Genomic DNA, 18,695 nt, shown 5'->3' with positions numbered 1-18,695 from the left:
GATCCTCCCACCTCAGCCTCCCAGAGTGCTAGGATTACAGGTGTGAGCCACGACACCTGGCCACACCTTAGCTGTCATTATCACCATCATCATCGTTTGGCACAAAGCAATGAAGGCCTTTTTCTGTAAAAGGAAAAATATTTTATTTCTCCTCCATCCACTCAGAGTACATCTCGCCCACCACTGACAGCATCGAGACAACACTGCGTAGGTAGCACCAGGCGCTACACGGCATTGGATGATGAAAGTAGCCACACTTTTTATTTCTGACGTCTAGGAACGCAGGATGCCCGGCCGGAGCAGGGAGCGCCCTGCGAGATAAGAGGTCCAGAGGGAAGGCGATCCTGCTGGAGTGGGCAAGGCCCGCCCCTCACTTGGCAGAGTGCTTCTTGTAAATCTCCAGGAACTCCCCCACGTCGTCAGGAGACCCCAGGACGACTGGCGCCCTCTGGTGGATGTCAGTGGGAACGATGTCCAGCACAGCCTCCTTGCCAGTGGTGGCCAATCCCCCAGCCTTCTCCATGACGAAGGCCATGGGGTTACACTCGTACAGGAGTCTCAGCTGGAAGGCAAGAGCGACAGCAGGTCGTCACACCAGATGGCGTTACACAGAGAGGGCAATTGTTCTACAGCGAAGCAGTGCAGAGCCCCTGGGAGTAACTGTCACTCTCTCTCCTACTACAGGGTGGCAAAAGTTCCCTCCCAGCCCGGGTTGCATCTGAGACAAGACGGTTACCCATCAGGCTCCATTCAGCCATTCGTCAAGTCAGAGCCCGCAATGGATTATCTGATGCAAATGCGAGACAGCCCACCTGGGTTCGGCACGGAATGACATTTTGGCAGAACTGATGAATTTCTTCTCCTTACAGCGTGGAAACTGGACTTCATGAGTGACTCTGTGTGTTTGGGATGGAGCTTTGCCTATTCTAGAAGCATTAGGAAACCCACGGCAGTGTCTGGCTGCAGACATCTGGAGAGCAGACTGGCTCTCCAAACACTGTAATATTGTTTGCGACTGTGCGCATTCCTTTTACAGCTCTCCTAAGGCTTGAGGGTTGGAATTTAGTATGTCATACATCTTGGCATTTACGTTTGAATGTTAACTCTTTATCGTGTGCATTTTCATGCAGTCTGCCTATGAGTGACAGCTTTCTGCAGGTGTTTCCTGGCTCTCTTTCCATGTAGGTGTCACGGCCAAATTTGAAAAACTAGAAAAAAAAAGGAGGAGCCTCAATAACTGTGTTCGGGAACAATTTTTTGAGGCATTAGAGGAAAGTGCTGTAGCGCCGGCTAATCGCCTGGGCCGGGGTGTGGGAGACGGCTGCGGCAGAAGCAGTGTGTTAAGGAAATACGAATGTTTTCAGTGGACCAGACGCCTATGCAGCAGAGATCTGAATATAACCAAAATATATGGGTTTCTAACTATCTTAGGGGTATTACTGGTCCTGTTTTCCTCTCACATTTAAAACAAAAAAAAGAGGCAATCTGTCCACTGGGGAGTACGAAGCAGACGCAATACTCGAGGAGGAGGCACTGCCACCCTGTGGGAAGGACAGCGGGCGCCCTTAGCCCCGGGAGAAAGCCCAGCCCGCAGCGGCTTGCTGGGAGCCCCGTGGGCACGGGCCGGTGGGGTCAGTGCTAACAGCTCACCTGAAAGTTCTAGGTTTTCCCAGAGATTCCTTCCTTCCCTAAAAGGTATCCTTGTCAAAGTGGCAAGTGTCAGCTCATTGGCTATTTCTATTCTAAGCCTTTTGAAGGCAACCAAAGACAACTCCTGTGAAATACATATTTGATCTGCTGCCTTGGACATGAGCCTGGGGGTTTCGTTTCTCTTTATGAATGGAATTCATGTTGCCCCAGCCAGACCACGAGCCCGCTGGAAGCTTTATGGGCTTTTAGTCCCCTCCTGGCCATTAATTCTTTTCCCACAGCATTGGAAGGACTCTCGAGAGACCCTTTCTGTGTTTAGTTGGTATCACCTGGCTTAACATTTAGTCTAGAAAAGACTATGCGACAGACATCCTTAGCATCTTACTAAGGAGCTTAACAGCGACCACAACTTTTCTTTCTTCCTAAATCAAGTCACTCACGCTGAAAATGCAATCTACTGCTTCTCACTCACCCCCAGGGCAGGTGTGTGGGGCGCGGTGTCAACGCCATTACAAGTTGGCGCCTGTTTCCGGCTTTGCCTAGAGCAGCAAACAAGTTCAGCGCACGCGCAATTGTCGGTTGCCCTGTGGCGCAAGCATGCAAACGAAGGGTCCTGCTATGGACTAATGCTTTGGTGGCTCGACAGCTGAGCGGCCTATCCCAGCTTAGGGGTTGTGCTTCTGGGGTATATAGCAGCCTGCCCGCTGCCGGGCTGGGTCTTCCGCATCATGTAAGTCTAAAGGGAACCCCATTAAAGCACTGTCAGAAGAACTCCGGTTGCCGCGTCTTCCTTGCTGGCGAGGCGGGCGCGACAAGTGGTGCCGAAACCCGGGAACCGAAACAACTTTGAAGCACCAGCGGAGACGACCTCGACAGAGGTGAGTTCAGAACTGGCGTGTGGGACGGCCAAAACTCCCCTGCTTCCAAAAAATGGGTAATATTCCGCTGCGGCGCTTTTTGTGGCCTATTAAGAACCTCTTAGCATCACAAGGAGTGCACTGTGAGGAAAGGACCCTCATAAAATTTTTGAAGGAGGTGGACCGTGTAGCTCCTTGGTTCCTCCACTCGGGTTCCTTGACTATTCCCTCTTGGGAGAAGTTAGGGCGAGACCTTCGTGGCGCAGGACTTTTAAAGCCAGGCACTCTCCTTGTTCACAACCTAATTATGGAGTGTCTGCATGATGAGAGTTCAGGCCCGCGCGTAGCGGCTAGCCAAAGAGCATTAAATGATTTGCAAGACGCAAGTTCGGAGAGAAGCAGTAGGGGAGGGACCGCGGTAAAAGGTGGAAAAAAGGAATATAGAGCTCAAAAAAGGAAAATGCAGGGAGGGAAAGCGCAGCCCGATCTGCCTAATTGTGACCCCTTACCAGATTTTGACAATCTACATTTATCTGACACTGCTGACTCTGAGTCAGACTGCGACAGTAGCCCAGAGTCAGATGAGGAACTAGAAAAGAAAGAGGAACCAGTTTTTCAGGAAGCGGTCGGTTGTGAGCGGTACCGCCCACCTCCGCATGCCCCGCCTTGGGAAGGGCTGGGTTTTTCTTAGGGGCCGCTCGCCGCTGGGGATCCTCTACCCATACCCTGGAATACAGAGGAGCCAGTGTGGGTGCCCCAGTGGCCCTTACCCTCTGAAAAGTTACTCGCGGCCCATAATCTAGTGCAAGAGCAGCTTACTCTTGGGCATCTTGAACCCTCTCATTCTCCTTGGAATACCCCTATTTTTGTGATTAAGAAAAGGTCTGGTAAATGGAGACTGTTGCATGACCTTAGAGCAATTAATGCCCAGATGCAGCTTATGGGGCCTGTTCAAAGAGGACTGCCCCTTCTCTCAGCTTTGCCTAAACATTGGAGTCTAATTATCTTGGACATCAAGGACTGTTTTTTCTCTATTCCCCTGCACCCACAAGATAAAAGCAGATTTGCATTCACGCTTCCTTCCATAAACCATGAGCAGCCTGATGCAAGATATCAATGGCAGGTTTTGCCTCAGGGCATGGCTAACAGTCCCACTATGTGCCAACTTTATGTGGCCTCAGCTATCCAGCCGGTTAGGCAGAAGTTTTCAAAGGTAAGAATTATACACTATATGGATGATATTCTCTTGTGTCATTGTGATGATGGCGTACTTCGCCAAGCTTATGCGTCCCTTCAGGCTCACTTAAAGGAAAAGGCTTGCTGGTCGCTCCAGAAAAGGTGCAAGAGGGAGAAGTAGGCGCGTTTCTTGGTAGTAGCATTCTCCCTGACAAAATTGTGCCTCAAAGACTGTCCATCCGAAGAGATGCTTTGAGGACCTTAAACGATTTTCAAAAACTGCTAGGGGATATCAATTGGCTTCGACCTTTTTTATGTCTTACCACAGCAGAACTGAAGCCATTATTTCAGATTCTAGAGGGAGACTCACACATCACGTCTCCTAGAACTTTGACTCCTGAGGCCCTAAAGGCTCTTCATAAGGTAGAAGAAGCCACTCAAAAGGCGCAACTAGTGCGCATTCAACACCATGATCCTTTCTCCCTCTGTGTACTCCCTACTCCCACGCTCCCTACGGCAGTGCTTTGGCAGGATGGCCCCCTTTTATGGGTGCATCCTCAAGCCTCTCCAGGAAAGGTGATTGGCCATTATCCTACCTGTGTGGCTGAGATAGCTTTAAAGGGTATTAGTTTGGCTGTGTCCCATTTTGGGCGTCACCCTGATAGCCTGATTTGTCCATATACTGCCAATCAGGTAAACACCTTATGTGCCACTCTTGATGCATGGGCCATATTGAGATGCACCTTCCCAGGGAGCATTGACAACCATTATCCCAGACATGCCTTGTTGCAGTTTGCAATGAGGAACGAGCTTATTTTCCCAAGAGTAACTTCGCTGCAACCTTTGGTTGATGCCTTGGATGTGTATACCGATGGCTCTAAGACGGGTATTGGGAGCTATGTCATTCAGGACAAGGTGTATACAAAACAGTTTATTCTTCTCCTCAGCTAGTAGAGTGTGCCGTAGTCGGTCTGGTTCTCAGTACCATCACTGAACCTATCAACATCATCTCAGACTCCTTTTATGTGGTCAACGCAGTTAAACAGTTAGAGAACTCCTTTCACATTCTTGCCAAGAGTACTGTCTTTTCTGTATTTACAGAAATTAGGAATACTATTCAAAACAGGAAAAACCCATTTTCCATTCAGCATATCAGAGCTCATTCCTTGTTACCTGGACCTATGGCTGCGGGAAATGCTATGGCAGATCACGCCACTCGTGCCCTCTGGGTGTCTGATGGCCACGCCGCCGCCATAGACTTTCATAAACTTTATCATGTGCCAGCTGAAACCTTACGACTTAAGTTCAACATCACGCGTGCAGATGCTCGTGAGATTGTACTGCAATGTCCAAATTGTGCTCCTTATCGCACTGTTGTTCATGCGGGCGTGAATCCTAGGGGTTTGCGTCCTCTACAACTGTGGCAAATGGATGTAACTCATGTCCCATCCTTTGGGAAGCTTCAGTATGTTCACGTGTCTGTTGCCACGTGCTCAGGCGTCCTTCATGCCACGCCTCTGGCTGGAGAAAAGGCAAGTTACGTTATCATTCACTGCCTAGAAGCTTGGGCAGCCTGGGGCAAGCCCCGGGTTATTAAGACAGATAATGGCCCGGCTTATACCTCAAAATCTTTTCAGCAGTTTTGCACTCGCTTGGGTGTGGAGCACCGTACCGGTCTTCCCTACAACCCTCAAGCGCAAGGCATCGTGGAACGTGCTCACGGCACGCTCAAAATGTACTTACAAAAACAAAAAGGGGGAGATGCCCTACAGCTAGGGCTATCACCCAAAGGACGCCTCTCCTTTGCTCTCTTTACTTTAAATTTTTTAAATTTAGATGTCAAGGGACGTTCGGCAGCAGACAGGCATGTCACGCCTGCTCCGCCACAGAAAGAATTAGTGAAGTGGAAAGATGTGTTGTCTAATCTATGGAAAGGCCCGGATCCAGTGTTAATGAGATCCAGGGGAGCTATTTGTATTTTTCCACAGGACCAGGACAATCCCATCTGGGTGCCCACGCGGCTGACCAGAACGGTGCAGCAGCCTTTGGAGCAGCAGCCTTTGGAGCAGCATGAAGACGTGCTGGCTACTCCTCCTGACGACAGCATGGATGATCGCGAGGATGGCAGCGGAGCCACGCTGGGGGATCCTGTCAGTGCTTCCCCTGCCGATGCCTGCGACACATAACTCACCAATTTTCCCTCGCTTCTTTTCTACTAATGTTTCCCTGGGCACTGCGTACCTGCCGTTGGACACGCAGAGTAGTAAACTGGAGGGAAATAGATCCTTCTCCTTGAAGGGGACTTTGTGTTTTGTGTGGGGTTAACGGAAGCTGCACAGACTTGGCTCCCCTGTCCATTGGTGGCTGGGGGTATGGCAAGGAATGCTAGTTTCGCATGGAATCTTAGCGACTCTTTTAAAGGTTCTGTGAGGGTGATTGCGGGAGGGCGAAACGAGACCTTTGCCCCTATACCTGTCTGGGTTTGGCCCCCGTTTATCTGGGTGGTATCCACGAAAAAACCCTCTGGTACACATGTGAACTGTTCCTCTAATACGTGCAATTATACATTGTGTTGGAATGCCATGTCTCACCCCTCTGCCATTGTTACCCGCTTGCCTAGATACATTCCTGTTCCTGTTGAAGCTCCTAGCTCTATGACTCTGTTTCGGTCTTGCAGCCACGGACCATGTGGTATTGGCACAGACATTTGCTGCGCTTGAACTGAGACAGTCTGCACAGGTGTGGTTGACCATGCTAAAAGGTTAGCCTAGTTTTGGGTTGCACCCGCTCCTACCCCCAGGTATTTTAGTAGACATGGCCTTTGCACTCTGAGGGGTCTCTCCCATTGCACCAAATAAGGCATGTCTCCTATCCCACAGCCAGCCTTTGCATACCTCTGAGTTGTGCTCATTGCACGAGGTTAGGTGGTTGCTGGTGAAAGTGAGGCTCTGCAACCTTGATCGCACGGTCGAAGGACGGTGCTGAACGGTTGCTCAGCTCTCATTAAATTAATAAAACAAGGGGAGATGTGGGGCGCGGTGTCAACGCCATTACAAGTTGGCGCCTGTTTCCGGCTTTGCCTAGAGCAGCAAACAAGTTCAGCGCACGCGCAATTGTCGGTTGCCCTGTGGCGCAAGCATGCAAACGAAGGGTCCTGCTATGGACTAATGTTTTGGTGGCTCGACAGCTGAGCGGCCTATCCCAGCTTAGGGGTTGTGCTTCTTGGGTATATAGCAGCCTGCGCGCTGCCGGGCTGGGTCTTCCGCATCATGTAAGTCTAAAGGGAACCCCATTAAAGCACTGTCAGAAGAACTCCGGTTGCCACGTCTTCCTTGCTGGCGAGGCGGACGCGACACAGGTGCTTACCTTTCCTTTGGGGCTCTTCTTGTTAGCGGGGTACAGAAATATCCCGCCATAGACCAGAGTGCGGTGCACATCGGCCACCATGGAGCCCACGTACCGAGCGCCATAGGGGGCCGAGCTGTCCTGCAAGGTCAAGGCCAGCATTGGTCAGTGCTGCAGAAAATAAAGAACGCGAGCTCCCTTTGTGTCCTGTGTGCGTTTGATCCCACAGTCATTCAATGAGCACCTTCCAGGTATGTGCTTGGCTGCGCTAAGAAGTGTGTTGAGTGAGAATCCTGTTCCCAAGAAGAAGAAAATGGAACGATGGAGACAGCCTCTTCTGCATCTCACAATGGGCCGAATCACCTGAGGAAGCCCCAGGGAGGCTGTGGTTGGTTCTGGCTATGGGGCTCGGGCAGCATCACAAAGATTGTGCCATTTGGTAGCACCTTAAGGGTTGAGAAGGATTTCTGCCGCACCAAGGAGCTGCGCGGGGGGGGGGGGAGGGGGGGCTGTCTATTTTACAGGCGAGGACACAGCACACGCACAGGCAATGAGGACAGGGACGCGCTGTCGTGACGGGGCCGCTGTCCCAGGAGCCTGTAGGACTAGAGAGAGTGTGTGCAGGGCTGGGGCGGGAGGAGACTCTCCGGAAAGTGAAAGGAGAGAGGATTAAGCTGGAGAGAGAGCCTGGGGCCAGCTCTGAGGACCTCAAATGTCATGCAAACAACATTTGAGCTTCATCCTCAGAAAACAGGTGTCAGTGGCTTTTAAGCAAAGGTATGACAAAGTCAGATATTGCCACATACAGCCACCTCTACGACCAGCCATTTCTTCTCTTCGTAGTCACTAAATTGCAACCTCCTTAGAGAGATACCAAGGTGGACACTCTCATTCCCGGGACGACTGATAAATCCATGTTGGACAGGAGGGCAGGAGGGACAGACACCCCATGGCAGGGGCCTGGGTGGCAGAACCACCTTTTGTGCCTTCTGGGACCAGGGCCCCCAGAGGGAAACTGTTTTACTGCCAGGCACTCATGCATCTGGTTGACTTTATCATCCTGATTTTCTTCTGCCAAGAGAAAGTGTCGATGGCCAAGATACACGCTCTGATTTGACACCTCAGGGCAAGAATTTCAGAGCCCAGAACCTACATGAGAACTTAATCATGGGCTCAGTGCAGATCAAAATCCAACCCACTTCCATCCCTGCTTTCTTTCACCTCTAAGGTGAATCTTCAGTCAATGGATTTCCACGTAACTCAAGAGTCCCACACGAGGTCCAGGCCCCTCCATCCCAGGGTCCCCTTCCCCTCAGGGGACCCCGCCTCCCCCAGAGCTGCCCCTGGTGCCGGTGCCTGGAACCGCCCCGCCCGGCCGCCCCTCACTCACCGGGGGGAACTTCTTCCTCTGGACGTACTCAGCGATGGCGGGGTCAAAGTCCTTGGCGTAGCCTTCGTTAAGGCTGTAGATGTTGCCCTTCTTTTTGATCTTCACATCCTTGTCCACCAGAATGAACTCTCCGATGGCCTTGAGAGACACAGAGGGCAGGTAAGGCGACGACGAGCAAATGCCTGGCGAGGCACGAATCGGCAGCCATCAGCGATTCCCGAACTGCGTCCTGCGCTCGGACGGAACTTTGCTCCGGTTCCGCCGCTATTTCCCCTGGAGTCACCGCGTGTGGGGACTTTAACTGGTGCCGTTACCGGTCCCTTGTGTATTTGTTAAGCGCCCACGCTCCGGAGGAGGTGAAAGCCGGCTCTGGGAGAGTGCGTGGGACAAAGGTCGCCGTGCTGACGCGCCTGCGCACACGCGCCCAGCGCAGCCCCACAGAGCGTCCGCTGCGTGCCGCTCTCGCCGCCAGCCGCGACCGCCCTGTGCCTACGGGGCCTCGCTAGGGCCACGTGAGGACGGGGCTCAAACTTTCAACATTTGTAAATCCAATTCATTTCCCCTTGGGAACCTGGACCACGCACGTAAAGAATGTGCCAGCGTGTTGAAGATTATTCTTTGGAGTCTGTTTCAGTGGTGGGTTTCGTTGTGCCCAGTGTTTAATGAGATGACTTCCCTCAGTTTACCTGCTCTGTTGAAACTGTCGTCTAACTGAATACATAAATAACACAAATTAATGGTTATGTGGAAGAAATTATCCACCAAACAAAATTGTTGATGAACATTTTTCACATGAGCTCTTGTCTGTAAGGTGACTTTTCTCAACAAGGTAGACTAAGAAATTACCTTCATTTTCTTCTTTATTTTTACTTCCATTAGTTCATCAAAGCCTTATCGTGACTGCAGGGGTTGACGGAAGGTTTGTGTGCATGTAAACACCAAATACATTTGGGCCATTTTTGAGGAAATGATGTCATTCGGGATTCAGCTGGGACACCTGTCACCTTTTCACCTCAGGAAAACAACCTCGTGGTGAATGAGGCGGGTGGAAAGGCCAGAGGTGGATAGAGTGGGTGACAAACAGACCGTCTGCAGCCCCCATCTGGCCCTAACCGTGTTTGCTCGGCTGACACAGTGTTTTACACATCTAGAAACACTGCATGTTTTAAAATCCAGCGTTTCCTGAACCTCTGGACACCTTGGCAAGCTGGGCCCCTCTTCCCAACAGTAACCGCTGCACTCTCAGCTCACCCAGCGACCCGCACCACCCCAGCCCGCCCGGCCCAGCCCGCTCGCTGGTTCACACGAATCGCCAGCCCTGCACTCACTGAGTAATGGCTGCACTGAGGAATTCGACTTGGAGCAAAGACTCCCTCTTCTGCTCTGGACGGATCTCACTTCTCACCTCCGCAACCTCCTCATGATGTGTGCAACGTCTCTCCACCTCCCCTCCCCACCCCGCCCCTCACCCTCATCTCTGTCCCTCCGTGGGCATCAGTTCCCACCTCTACCTGCCCCTGCCAGCCCCGACCCCCACACGCACAACACGGTCACCCACGGCCACCAGCCGAGCACCCGCCCTGCGAGGTCTCTCACCGGGTCCAGCATGAAGCAGTTGACCCCACACTCCATGGCAAGCACCAGCATGGTGGCACTGCCATAGAGGGCATAGCCGGCCGCCACCAGGTTCCTGCCTGACTGCAGAGCGTCCTTCTCAGAAGGCTCATCAGTTGACTTCTAGAGCAAAAAAGAAAACAAGACATTTTTGTTTTGTTGTGTTCTTCTTTTCTCCAGTTCAACCATTGCCAGGAGGCGTCATCAAGGTACGCTCCTAATGAAATAGGGCATCTTCCAGAGGGGCCTTCCTCCGCACAGCGGCAACATCCTGATTATATTACCACGGCAGCCTTCCTTCCCACCAGACCCCGGATGTCCTGCATCTGGGTCCTTCTTTCCAATCAGCGTCCTCCTCCAATTTGTCTAATTTGATATTCCCTCATCTCTGCACTATCGCTTCCAAAAAGGAGCATGCCTTCTTGCCAGCTCCCACCGGTTTAACCTTGTTATGGGCATCACTGTCCTCCACCTGCAGGCCGCATCTTTATTTAAACAAATTAGCGCTGGGCTGCAGGGCAGAGAGTCTGGTGAGGAAATCAATTTCATGCGCTCTTGCCAATTGCAACGCAAGCCCCGCTGAGCGGCGTGGTGGGAATCACTCACACAGCAAGGAAATTCTCAGAAATACAGCAACTCACAGCATCTCCCCAGAGTCATTACAGGGGAGGGCAGATGCCCTCCAATTTTTTGACCATGACCCATAATAAGAAACACATTTTACATCACAAACCAGTACGAATCCACATGCACACGTGCACACACACCAACAATTAACACAGTAGTACTTATACTTAGGATGTGACGTACACGCTAATCGTTCTGTTTTGTTTTGGTTTGGTTTCCATTAATAACATATCCGCCCGGGTTGTGTGATCCAGTTTGTCTAATCCCAGGGAAGGGAGCACCTTCAGGAGATGGCTCCTAATCGATGATCTCTTACCGACAACTCTCTCCTTTATTAATGCTTGATTGACTCCTTGGTTCCCAAAACAGCCCCAAACAACCTTTCAGCTTGAATGCTCTTGCTTGAATTGAACAAAAATGAAAATGGGCAATTTCCCCTGATTTCACTTATTCCTTCCCCATCAGAGACTCCAGCAGCCGCGAGTAGCAGGGACATCTATTCACATATCATGAAGCCGGAGCAGCAAGTCATGCCAGCAAAAATATTCCAGGTAATTACTTCCTGTGACTTTCAAAGGGGTGGCCACAGGCTGCACTAGAGTCACCTGGGATACTTACCAGAAATGCATGTTCTGGGGCTGCAGCCCAGACTCACTACGTCACCATGCACCGCTGCTGACTCCTGCACTAAAGGTTAAGAGCTACTCAAGTAGAAAAATCACAAAACCCACTTCTCTCCTTCCCCACTCCTCACCCCTTCTCTTCATGGTTTTCATCTGGGAGGTTGACTGGTTACCTGGTTGGGTTGGGTTCAGTCATTGGATTCAGTTTGGTTCATATTCATCAGATAGTGCAGTGCAACTATACACTGGACCAAAGTTTTGAGTTTTCCCTAATCCCAAATTTTGCCAATGCACAATCTTGAAAAAAAAGGAAACAAATGGCCTTTGTCAATAGGCACCACCTGTCCGAGTGTCATTTTAGCGATCACCAGCTTCCCTAGAAGCCAGGAATACAGTGTGAGGACTCGGGCCTCTAACTGTCCTCTCACCAGACCTCAGGCTCCAAATAACCAGCTCTCCACCAAGAAAAGTCCCCCAGAGACTCACAGCCATCTGTGCCTGCCTGTGCAGAAGGTGCAAAAGGAAACAGCCTTTCCCTGAAATGCGTAGCCAAATGCTCTTACACTCACACTTTCTTGCATGGAATAGGCAGTAACGCTTGTCTACAACCCACATACTCAGGGGAAAGAGAAAATAATTCCAATGAGTCCTTGATTTGGAGGATTCTTTTTTTTTTTTTTTGAGACAGAGTCTCACTTGTTGCCCAGGCTAGAGTGAGTGGTGTGGCGTCAGCCTCGCTCACAGCAACCTCAAACTCCTGGGCTCAAGCAATCCTACTGCCTCAGCCTCCCAAGTAGCTGGGACTACAGGCATGCCCAGCTAATTGTTTTGTATATATATTTTTAGTTGGTCAATTAATTTCTTTCTATTTTTTTTTTTTTTTTAGTAGAGATGGGGTCTTGCTCAGGCTGGTTTCGAACTCCTGACCTTGAGCAATCTGCCCGCCTCGGCATCCCAGAGTGCTAGGATTACAGGCGTGAGCCACCACGCCCAGCCTAGAGGATTCTTTTCTAGCCTGGCCCCCCCTTCTAATGCACGAGTTCCCTCCTCCAAACCCTAAGCAAGGATGCCTTTCCTCTGGGGGAACGAATTCCATTCTTTTGCAGATGCCCAATGGGAGCAATGGCATAAAGCACTCGGTAAAATTAGAAAGTCTCTGGACCTTACCTCTCTGTCCCACCCGCTATAGGTTTCTGTTTTGTTTCACACCGCCCTGTGCGGAACACAGGAAGGCACCGTGGGTTCTTGGAGACTTGAGGTCTTGGAAGAGAAAGTAGGCATGGGGGCCGTGCGGGGACACTCCTGCCACCAATGGCCTTCCCTCACACAGGCAGCCAAACCGTTCCTTTGAAACTCTGTTTTTAGTTGTGGGAACTGAATATCTTTACAGGACATTGGAAATTAGAGCATGTCCCGTAGAGGGTGACCAGGCTAGGAGAGGTCTAAAAATCACCTCCCATGAAAGATGTATTTACCTTAAAGAAGGAAGGTGGGGCCAGGAACGCTGTTTCGGAACATGTAGAAGAATCTTATTTTCTGATGCTCTAAAGGCCAAATGAGCGATAATGAGCAGATTTTGACTCCTTATTTGGACAAACCGTGATGGTTGCCCAGCATCTCAGGAGAACCTGCCCCTCCTGGATGTCTCCAGCCAGAAGCCGGGTGGGCCCTGGGGACGCCCTGCCAGGTCCCTTTCAAGCCTGTTTCCAGGCGTCATGTGGCCGTGGCCCCATCACTGTTGCGGTCACAGTCGCTATCCCAGGGAGCACGTGCACCAGGAGCCCAACTCCAGCTCAGAACCTTCTCTGCAGACGGCGGGAAAGGTCTCCTTGGAAGCATCAGCACGTGGAAGTTTATGCCCCATACGCCCTCAAATGGCTTCAAACAATCAATGAGACTTGTGAGAACTGAAGTGACTTAGAGGGCTGTGTCACACTCATCGTGTCTTTCCCTATTTTAAGAGAGTCACTGCAGGTTTATTGAGAAGGGTGTGGAGACTAATTGCTGACAACCGTGTCTGGCGTTCCCAATTCAAGACGCTGTTGCAAGCTCCGCTTTTTGCTTGTTTGTTTGTTTGTTTGTTTGTTTTTCAGAGCCAGTGTCTCTCAATTTTCTAGGGTTTGTTTCTTTTTTCCTTAAAGGAGTTTTCTGAGGGGGGGGCTAAGGTAGAGAATGCGATTGGCAAACGTCAGCGCTACTTTATTTTGGTTAAGGCATTAGGCAGAGCTCTTCCTCCACAGGGAAGAATTTTGCTACAAACCTTTCTTGCTCTACCACAGATTTGAGACTTTGCAAGAAAAATTATCTCCCTCCCTGTCTTTAAGAGCAATGGTATGTTTCTTGGCATGACTCAGTAAATAGGTGCACTATTGGGTCTGCCTCTGTCTTTCTGGCATGAGAATTAGAACCTTCTATGACCCACGTTGATTTTGAGGTGGATCTGCTTCTCACCCAAGACAAAAGCAAAGTACATTCCAGTGACCAAAGACAACTGTGCCACAGTGGCTCTACTTTTTGAAAGTTTGAATGGCAATTATGCACGATACTAGACCATAAGTCACTTTTAGAGACCAAGTGCAAATTTGGGTTTCACTTCTTAAGTTAATGCCTTTGTAAACTAGAATAGAGTTCAGTGGAACTAAGTGCTTCATTTATTAAGATGAAGAAAGAGGCTCGGCCACAACTCTGTACAGCTTCCTTTCTAAAATAAATAGAAGCTGACTCTAAGAGGACATATTTTAGATCTTATAATGTTTTATGATGCATCCACAGATATTCATTCAGTTTCTCACCTGTCTATGTAATTGAGCCTGCTCTGTGTCTGTTTGTCTGTCTGTCTGTCTCAGACACACTCTCACACTTAAAGAAAACAAGGAGAGAGAAGCTCTGGAGATAGCCCAGGTCGTGCAGTTAGAAGGCCTAGGGCAGAGGCTGGGTTCACGGCCCGCACCAGAGCCAGAGCAGGGCCCAGCACACTTTTTCTACAAATGGACAGATAGTAAATATTTTAAGTTTTTTGGGTCATACAGTCTCCATAGTAACTACTCAACCTTGACAATGTAGCATAAAATCAACTAAAGGCAATATGTAAACAAATAAATGTGACCAAAACTTCAGTTGTGAACAGTGAAAATTAAATTTTATATAAGTTTCATGGAATATTAAATGTTATCATTTAGATTTTTTTTTAACTATTTAAAAATGCAAAATTGTTATTCTTTGCTCACAGGCCATACTAATTAGGCAACAAGCTGGATTTGGCCTGGGGTTAGTAGTTTGCAGATCCTTTATTCAGAGGATTTAAAGGACAATATTGACATAAATAATCTCTATAGTTGTCACACTCTCACGACTCTCAGGTCATGTAGTGTCATCACTGTACCTACCCTGTACTATCTCCTTTTTTAAAATCTAATTTTTCATCATAAAAGAAAGACATAGCTTGAAAAGTGAAATATCCTTCTCTTCCCACCCACATTTACTATTATATTCTCTTTTAATGACCTAATGGATCTTCATTCTGCAATTAAGGCTGAAAACTCAGAACTTGAAGGCCAGACACAGTGGCTCGTGCTTATAAACCCAGGGCTTTGGGAGGCTGAAGCGAGAGGATCACTTGAGGTTAGGAGATCAAGAACAGCCTGGGCAACAAAGGAAGACACTGTCTCTACAAAAAATTTAAAAAATAGCACACCTGTAGTCCTAGCTACTTGGAAGGATGAGGCAGGAGGGTATTTTGAGCTCAGGAACTCGAGGTCATATGAGCTAAGGTCGTGCCACTGCACTGCACCCTGGGCCACAGAGCAATACCCAGACTCTCATAAAAAGATAAAATTAAAATAAAAACTCAAAACTCAGGACTTGAGATACAAATCCATTCAAGCTTCACAGAGTTTCATGATATACATTCTGGCTGTTCCACCATAGTGACATAGGACGGAATGTTCAATTTTAACTTTTCTTTTGATCTAAAACCAGGTGCTTGATATGTCGTATTTTACCTTTTTGTAGATGCCAAAAATGGTTCCAATGGACACAAGGCAATCAATGTTGGAAGATCCATCAAGGGGATCAAAACAGACCACATATTTACCCTGAACAAAGAAAAAGAAATACAACTTTAAAGTATTGTGACAAGATGGAGAGTACACACTAAGGGCAGTTTGTATACATTGTAACAAGATACAGAGTATACACCAAGGAAGTAAAAATGGGACTCTAGAGGAAAGTTCAAGAAATGTGGGTCTTGTTTATTTATACTCTGTAACGGAAGATATGAAGTGGCATATAGAATGAATGAATATATATATTTATATACATACCAAAAGGTCATTAAACAGAGAAAACACCATTTAGAACAGGAGACATAGATAAAGCTGATGGAATATAGATAAATAAATCATAATTTCCTACATTGTTGATAAGTCAAATTATAATTTTGGATTGAGTTTCCTGGCATCCAAAGGAAGAGGAGAAACAAGATCAGTCACTCATTTTCCTTTATATAAGGAAAAAATAATAATGATTCCTTAAGTGCAGTGAAGACATTCCTAGAATTAAGATCTACAGGAAATTTCTTACGTATGTCTTATAGATGTCAGCTGAGGTTGGGGTGCAGAGTTTTCAACAATATCCCTAGTGTAATTCTCAAAGGAAGTCACCCTCTGTCGCAGTGGGACTACCAAAAACTCACTGTTTGAGCGGGGTTTCGGTGGCATGCTGGCTGTCGGGAGCTAACTGTGCACACCTCTTCCAGCTCTGCTGTTGCTCATGACAGGCCGGCAGCTCACAGTCAGCCACAGAGTGTGAGCCACTGACGGTGGTGAGTACCATGTCGGAGATTTTCCGTGGGTTTGTTTTGAGACCCAGTTCACCAGCACACCACTGGGAATTTTCCATCTCCAAATTAGCCGCTTTAACAGGGGGTTTTTACATGTTCTGCGCCAGATTAAGATGATTTCCTGGCCCCTTGCTCTCAAAAAATCGCCCTCACTGATACAGGAGGAAGTATGAACTGGAAAATGTGAACGTGCCTAGCAGAAGGCATACTGTAGTCAGGGAAGTTTGGGGTGCCTGACAGAGACTACTGAACAACGAACGCAAGTCGTATGCCTGAAACTGCCAACGACCTTGACAGGCCCGGTAGAGAAATATGTGAATTTGAATCTGGTATGTAGGACTATTTTAGGAATGACGTAAAGCAAGTTAATCAGCCGTGGCTCCCGTCCTCTTAAGAAGGTCAAGACCGGCAGCCTCTTTAGTTTACCTTATGATTAATTTTTCCAATTCTTCTCCTTCATGTCCCCAGTTCATCTGAAACAGGAAAAGATAGCAAGCACAGATAACTGCACTTACAATCTCAAAGGTTTTTTTAAAAGTACAATTGTTTTATAAAACTGGATATTTCCTTCCCTTCCCTTCCCTTCCCTTCCCTTCCCTTCCCTTCCCTTCCCTTCCCTTCCCTTCCCTTCCCTTCCCTTCCCTTCCCTTCCCTTCCCTTCCCTTCCCTTCCCTTCCCTTCCCTTCCCTTCCCTTCCCTTCCCTTCCCTTCCCTTCCCTTCCCTTCCCTTCCCTTCCCTTCCCTTCCCTTCCCTTCCCTTCCCTTCCCTTCCCTTCCCTTCCCTTCCCTTCCTTCCTTCCTTCCTTCCTTCCTTCCTTCCTTTCTTCCTTCCTTCCTTTCGAGACAGAGTCTCACTCTGTTGCTCCGGCTAGAGTGCATGATATTAGCCTAGCTCACAGCAACCTCAAACTCCTGGGCTCAAGTGATCCTCCTGCCTCAACCTCCCGAGTAGCTGGAATTACAGGCATGCGCCACCATGCCTGGCTAATTTTTTCTATATATTTTTAGTTGTCCAATTAATTTCTTTCTATTTTTAGTAGAGATGGGGTCTTGCTCTTGCACAGGCTGGTTTCGAACTCCTGACCTTGAGCAATCTGCCTGCCTCAGCTTCCCAGAGTGCTAGGATTACAGGCGTGAGCCACCGCACCTGACCTGGATATATTCTTTCATTCAACAATCTTTCTCTACCATCATTTGTTGTTGACCCCTACCATCTGCCAGGTATTGTGCTAGATGCTGGGAGACAGAGAAGACAATAACTCATTCTCTGCCCTCAAGAAGCCATCGAACCAGCAGGGATCCAAGAGATTGCAATGGGAGAATTGGCGATGGACACTTGAAGTAGCTGTGGTTGGCAGCAGGGTCAGGCATACGGACTGGGCATCTGGTGGACAGAGATGTAGCAAAAGAGGTAGCCGACAGAAGCCAGACTCCGAGGGGCCTTGAACAGGACAATGAAAGGTTAGAAATGGAGATGAGTCGCGGGAGTCCAGCGGAGAGATGGCAATGCAGGAGCTCTGGTGGCCGTGTGCACAGTGGCGAGGGGGATTTGGGAGTGAGGCAGAATCTGTGAAAAGATGACAGGAGGGATCCAGGGGGATTCCCAGAAACCCAGCTTGGCCAAGCAAGTGGGGTCATTTATGAAGCTGGGAAGAAAAACCCTCAGCAGTGGAAGTACAGACCCACCCTTTTCTCGGGTTCTACTATTACGGCATGTTTATCTTCTTCCGACACAAGGACACAGGTGGCGAAGGACGACTTTAACATGTTCATGACCAGGTCATTGGAGAGGACATCCAGCTTCTAAACATGATCACCTGTCACGTTGGTGGAGCCAGCAATGCCGTAGAGGGAAGAAAAGCCACAAAAAATAAGCCATGAGGCCGGGCGCGGTGGCTCACGCCTGCAATCCTAGCTCTCTGGGAGGCCGAGGCGGGCGGATTGCTCGAGGTCAGGAGTTCGAAACCAGCCTGAGCAAGATCGAGACCCCGTCTCTACTATAAATAGAAAGAAATTAATTGGCCAAATAATATATATAGAAAAAATTAGCCGGGAATGGTGGCACATGCCTCTAGTCCCAGCTACTTAGGAGGCAGAGGCAGGAGGATTGCTTGAGCCCAGGAGTTTGAGGTTGCTGTGAGCTAGGCTGATGCCACGGCACTCATTCTAGCCTAGGCAACAAAGCGAGACTCTGTCTCAAAAAAAAAAAAAAAAAAAAAAAAATAAGCCATGACCACCGGAATGTGCAGATGCACCTATAACCCACTGGGGGTGAGTGTCTAGTGGGATTTACAAGGAAGGAAACAAGACACTTGGTTTGGGAGACAGGAAGGGTGGTCGTCCTGATAGCTCCTAGAGAGGAGGACACACTGTCATCCGACTTTTGGCCTAGGGCCTTTCACGGCACCCTGCACACCTTAGTGTCACATCAGTGTTTCTCAACCTTTTTTTCATTATGATCCCCCTAAAGAGCCTTTATAACATTTTTTCCTAACTGTACTCCCCCATGAATTTTAATTTTAATACTACAGGTATGTATCTGTTCATCACTGTATATATATTGGTGCTTTATA

The 18,695-nt window shown here is 48.8% G+C and overlaps 1 protein-coding gene and 1 long non-coding RNA gene across 3 annotated transcripts; one reads left to right on the top strand and one right to left on the bottom strand.

Moving 5' to 3' along the window:
- Positions 1 to 118: 118 nt before the first annotated feature.
- Positions 119 to 17,958, bottom strand: LOC105855637 (fructose-1,6-bisphosphatase 1-like). 2 transcript variants are annotated; one of them, XM_076008532.1, is made up of 6 exons: positions 17,809 to 17,955; positions 15,284 to 15,376; positions 10,015 to 10,155; positions 8,419 to 8,556; positions 7,050 to 7,169; positions 119 to 562 (listed from the first exon to the last, which is right to left on the bottom strand). In XM_076008532.1, exons 1-6 carry the CDS (start codon positions 17,893 to 17,895, stop codon positions 371 to 373), a joined length of 771 nt encoding a protein of 256 aa, XP_075864647.1. In that variant the 5' UTR covers positions 17,896 to 17,955; the 3' UTR covers positions 119 to 370. The 2 variants fall into 2 exon arrangements, with proteins under 2 accessions (XP_075864647.1, XP_075864648.1); XM_076008533.1 differs by lacking the exon at positions 7,050 to 7,169 and having other exon boundaries at positions 17,809 to 17,958.
- Positions 8,897 to 11,209, top strand: LOC142874263 (uncharacterized). Its single transcript, XR_012922068.1, has 3 exons — positions 8,897 to 9,054; positions 10,213 to 10,241; positions 11,125 to 11,209. It is a non-coding gene; the product is annotated as an uncharacterized LOC142874263 (long non-coding RNA).
- Positions 17,959 to 18,695: the final 737 nt, after the last annotated feature.

The sequence above is a fragment of the Microcebus murinus genome, chromosome 12 (assembly GCF_040939455.1).
Source record: "Microcebus murinus isolate Inina chromosome 12, M.murinus_Inina_mat1.0, whole genome shotgun sequence".
Taxonomy (NCBI): domain Eukaryota; kingdom Metazoa; phylum Chordata; class Mammalia; order Primates; family Cheirogaleidae; genus Microcebus; species Microcebus murinus.
Note: the sequence above shows the minus strand (reverse complement) of the source record. Positions and strands in the feature narration are given on the sequence as shown.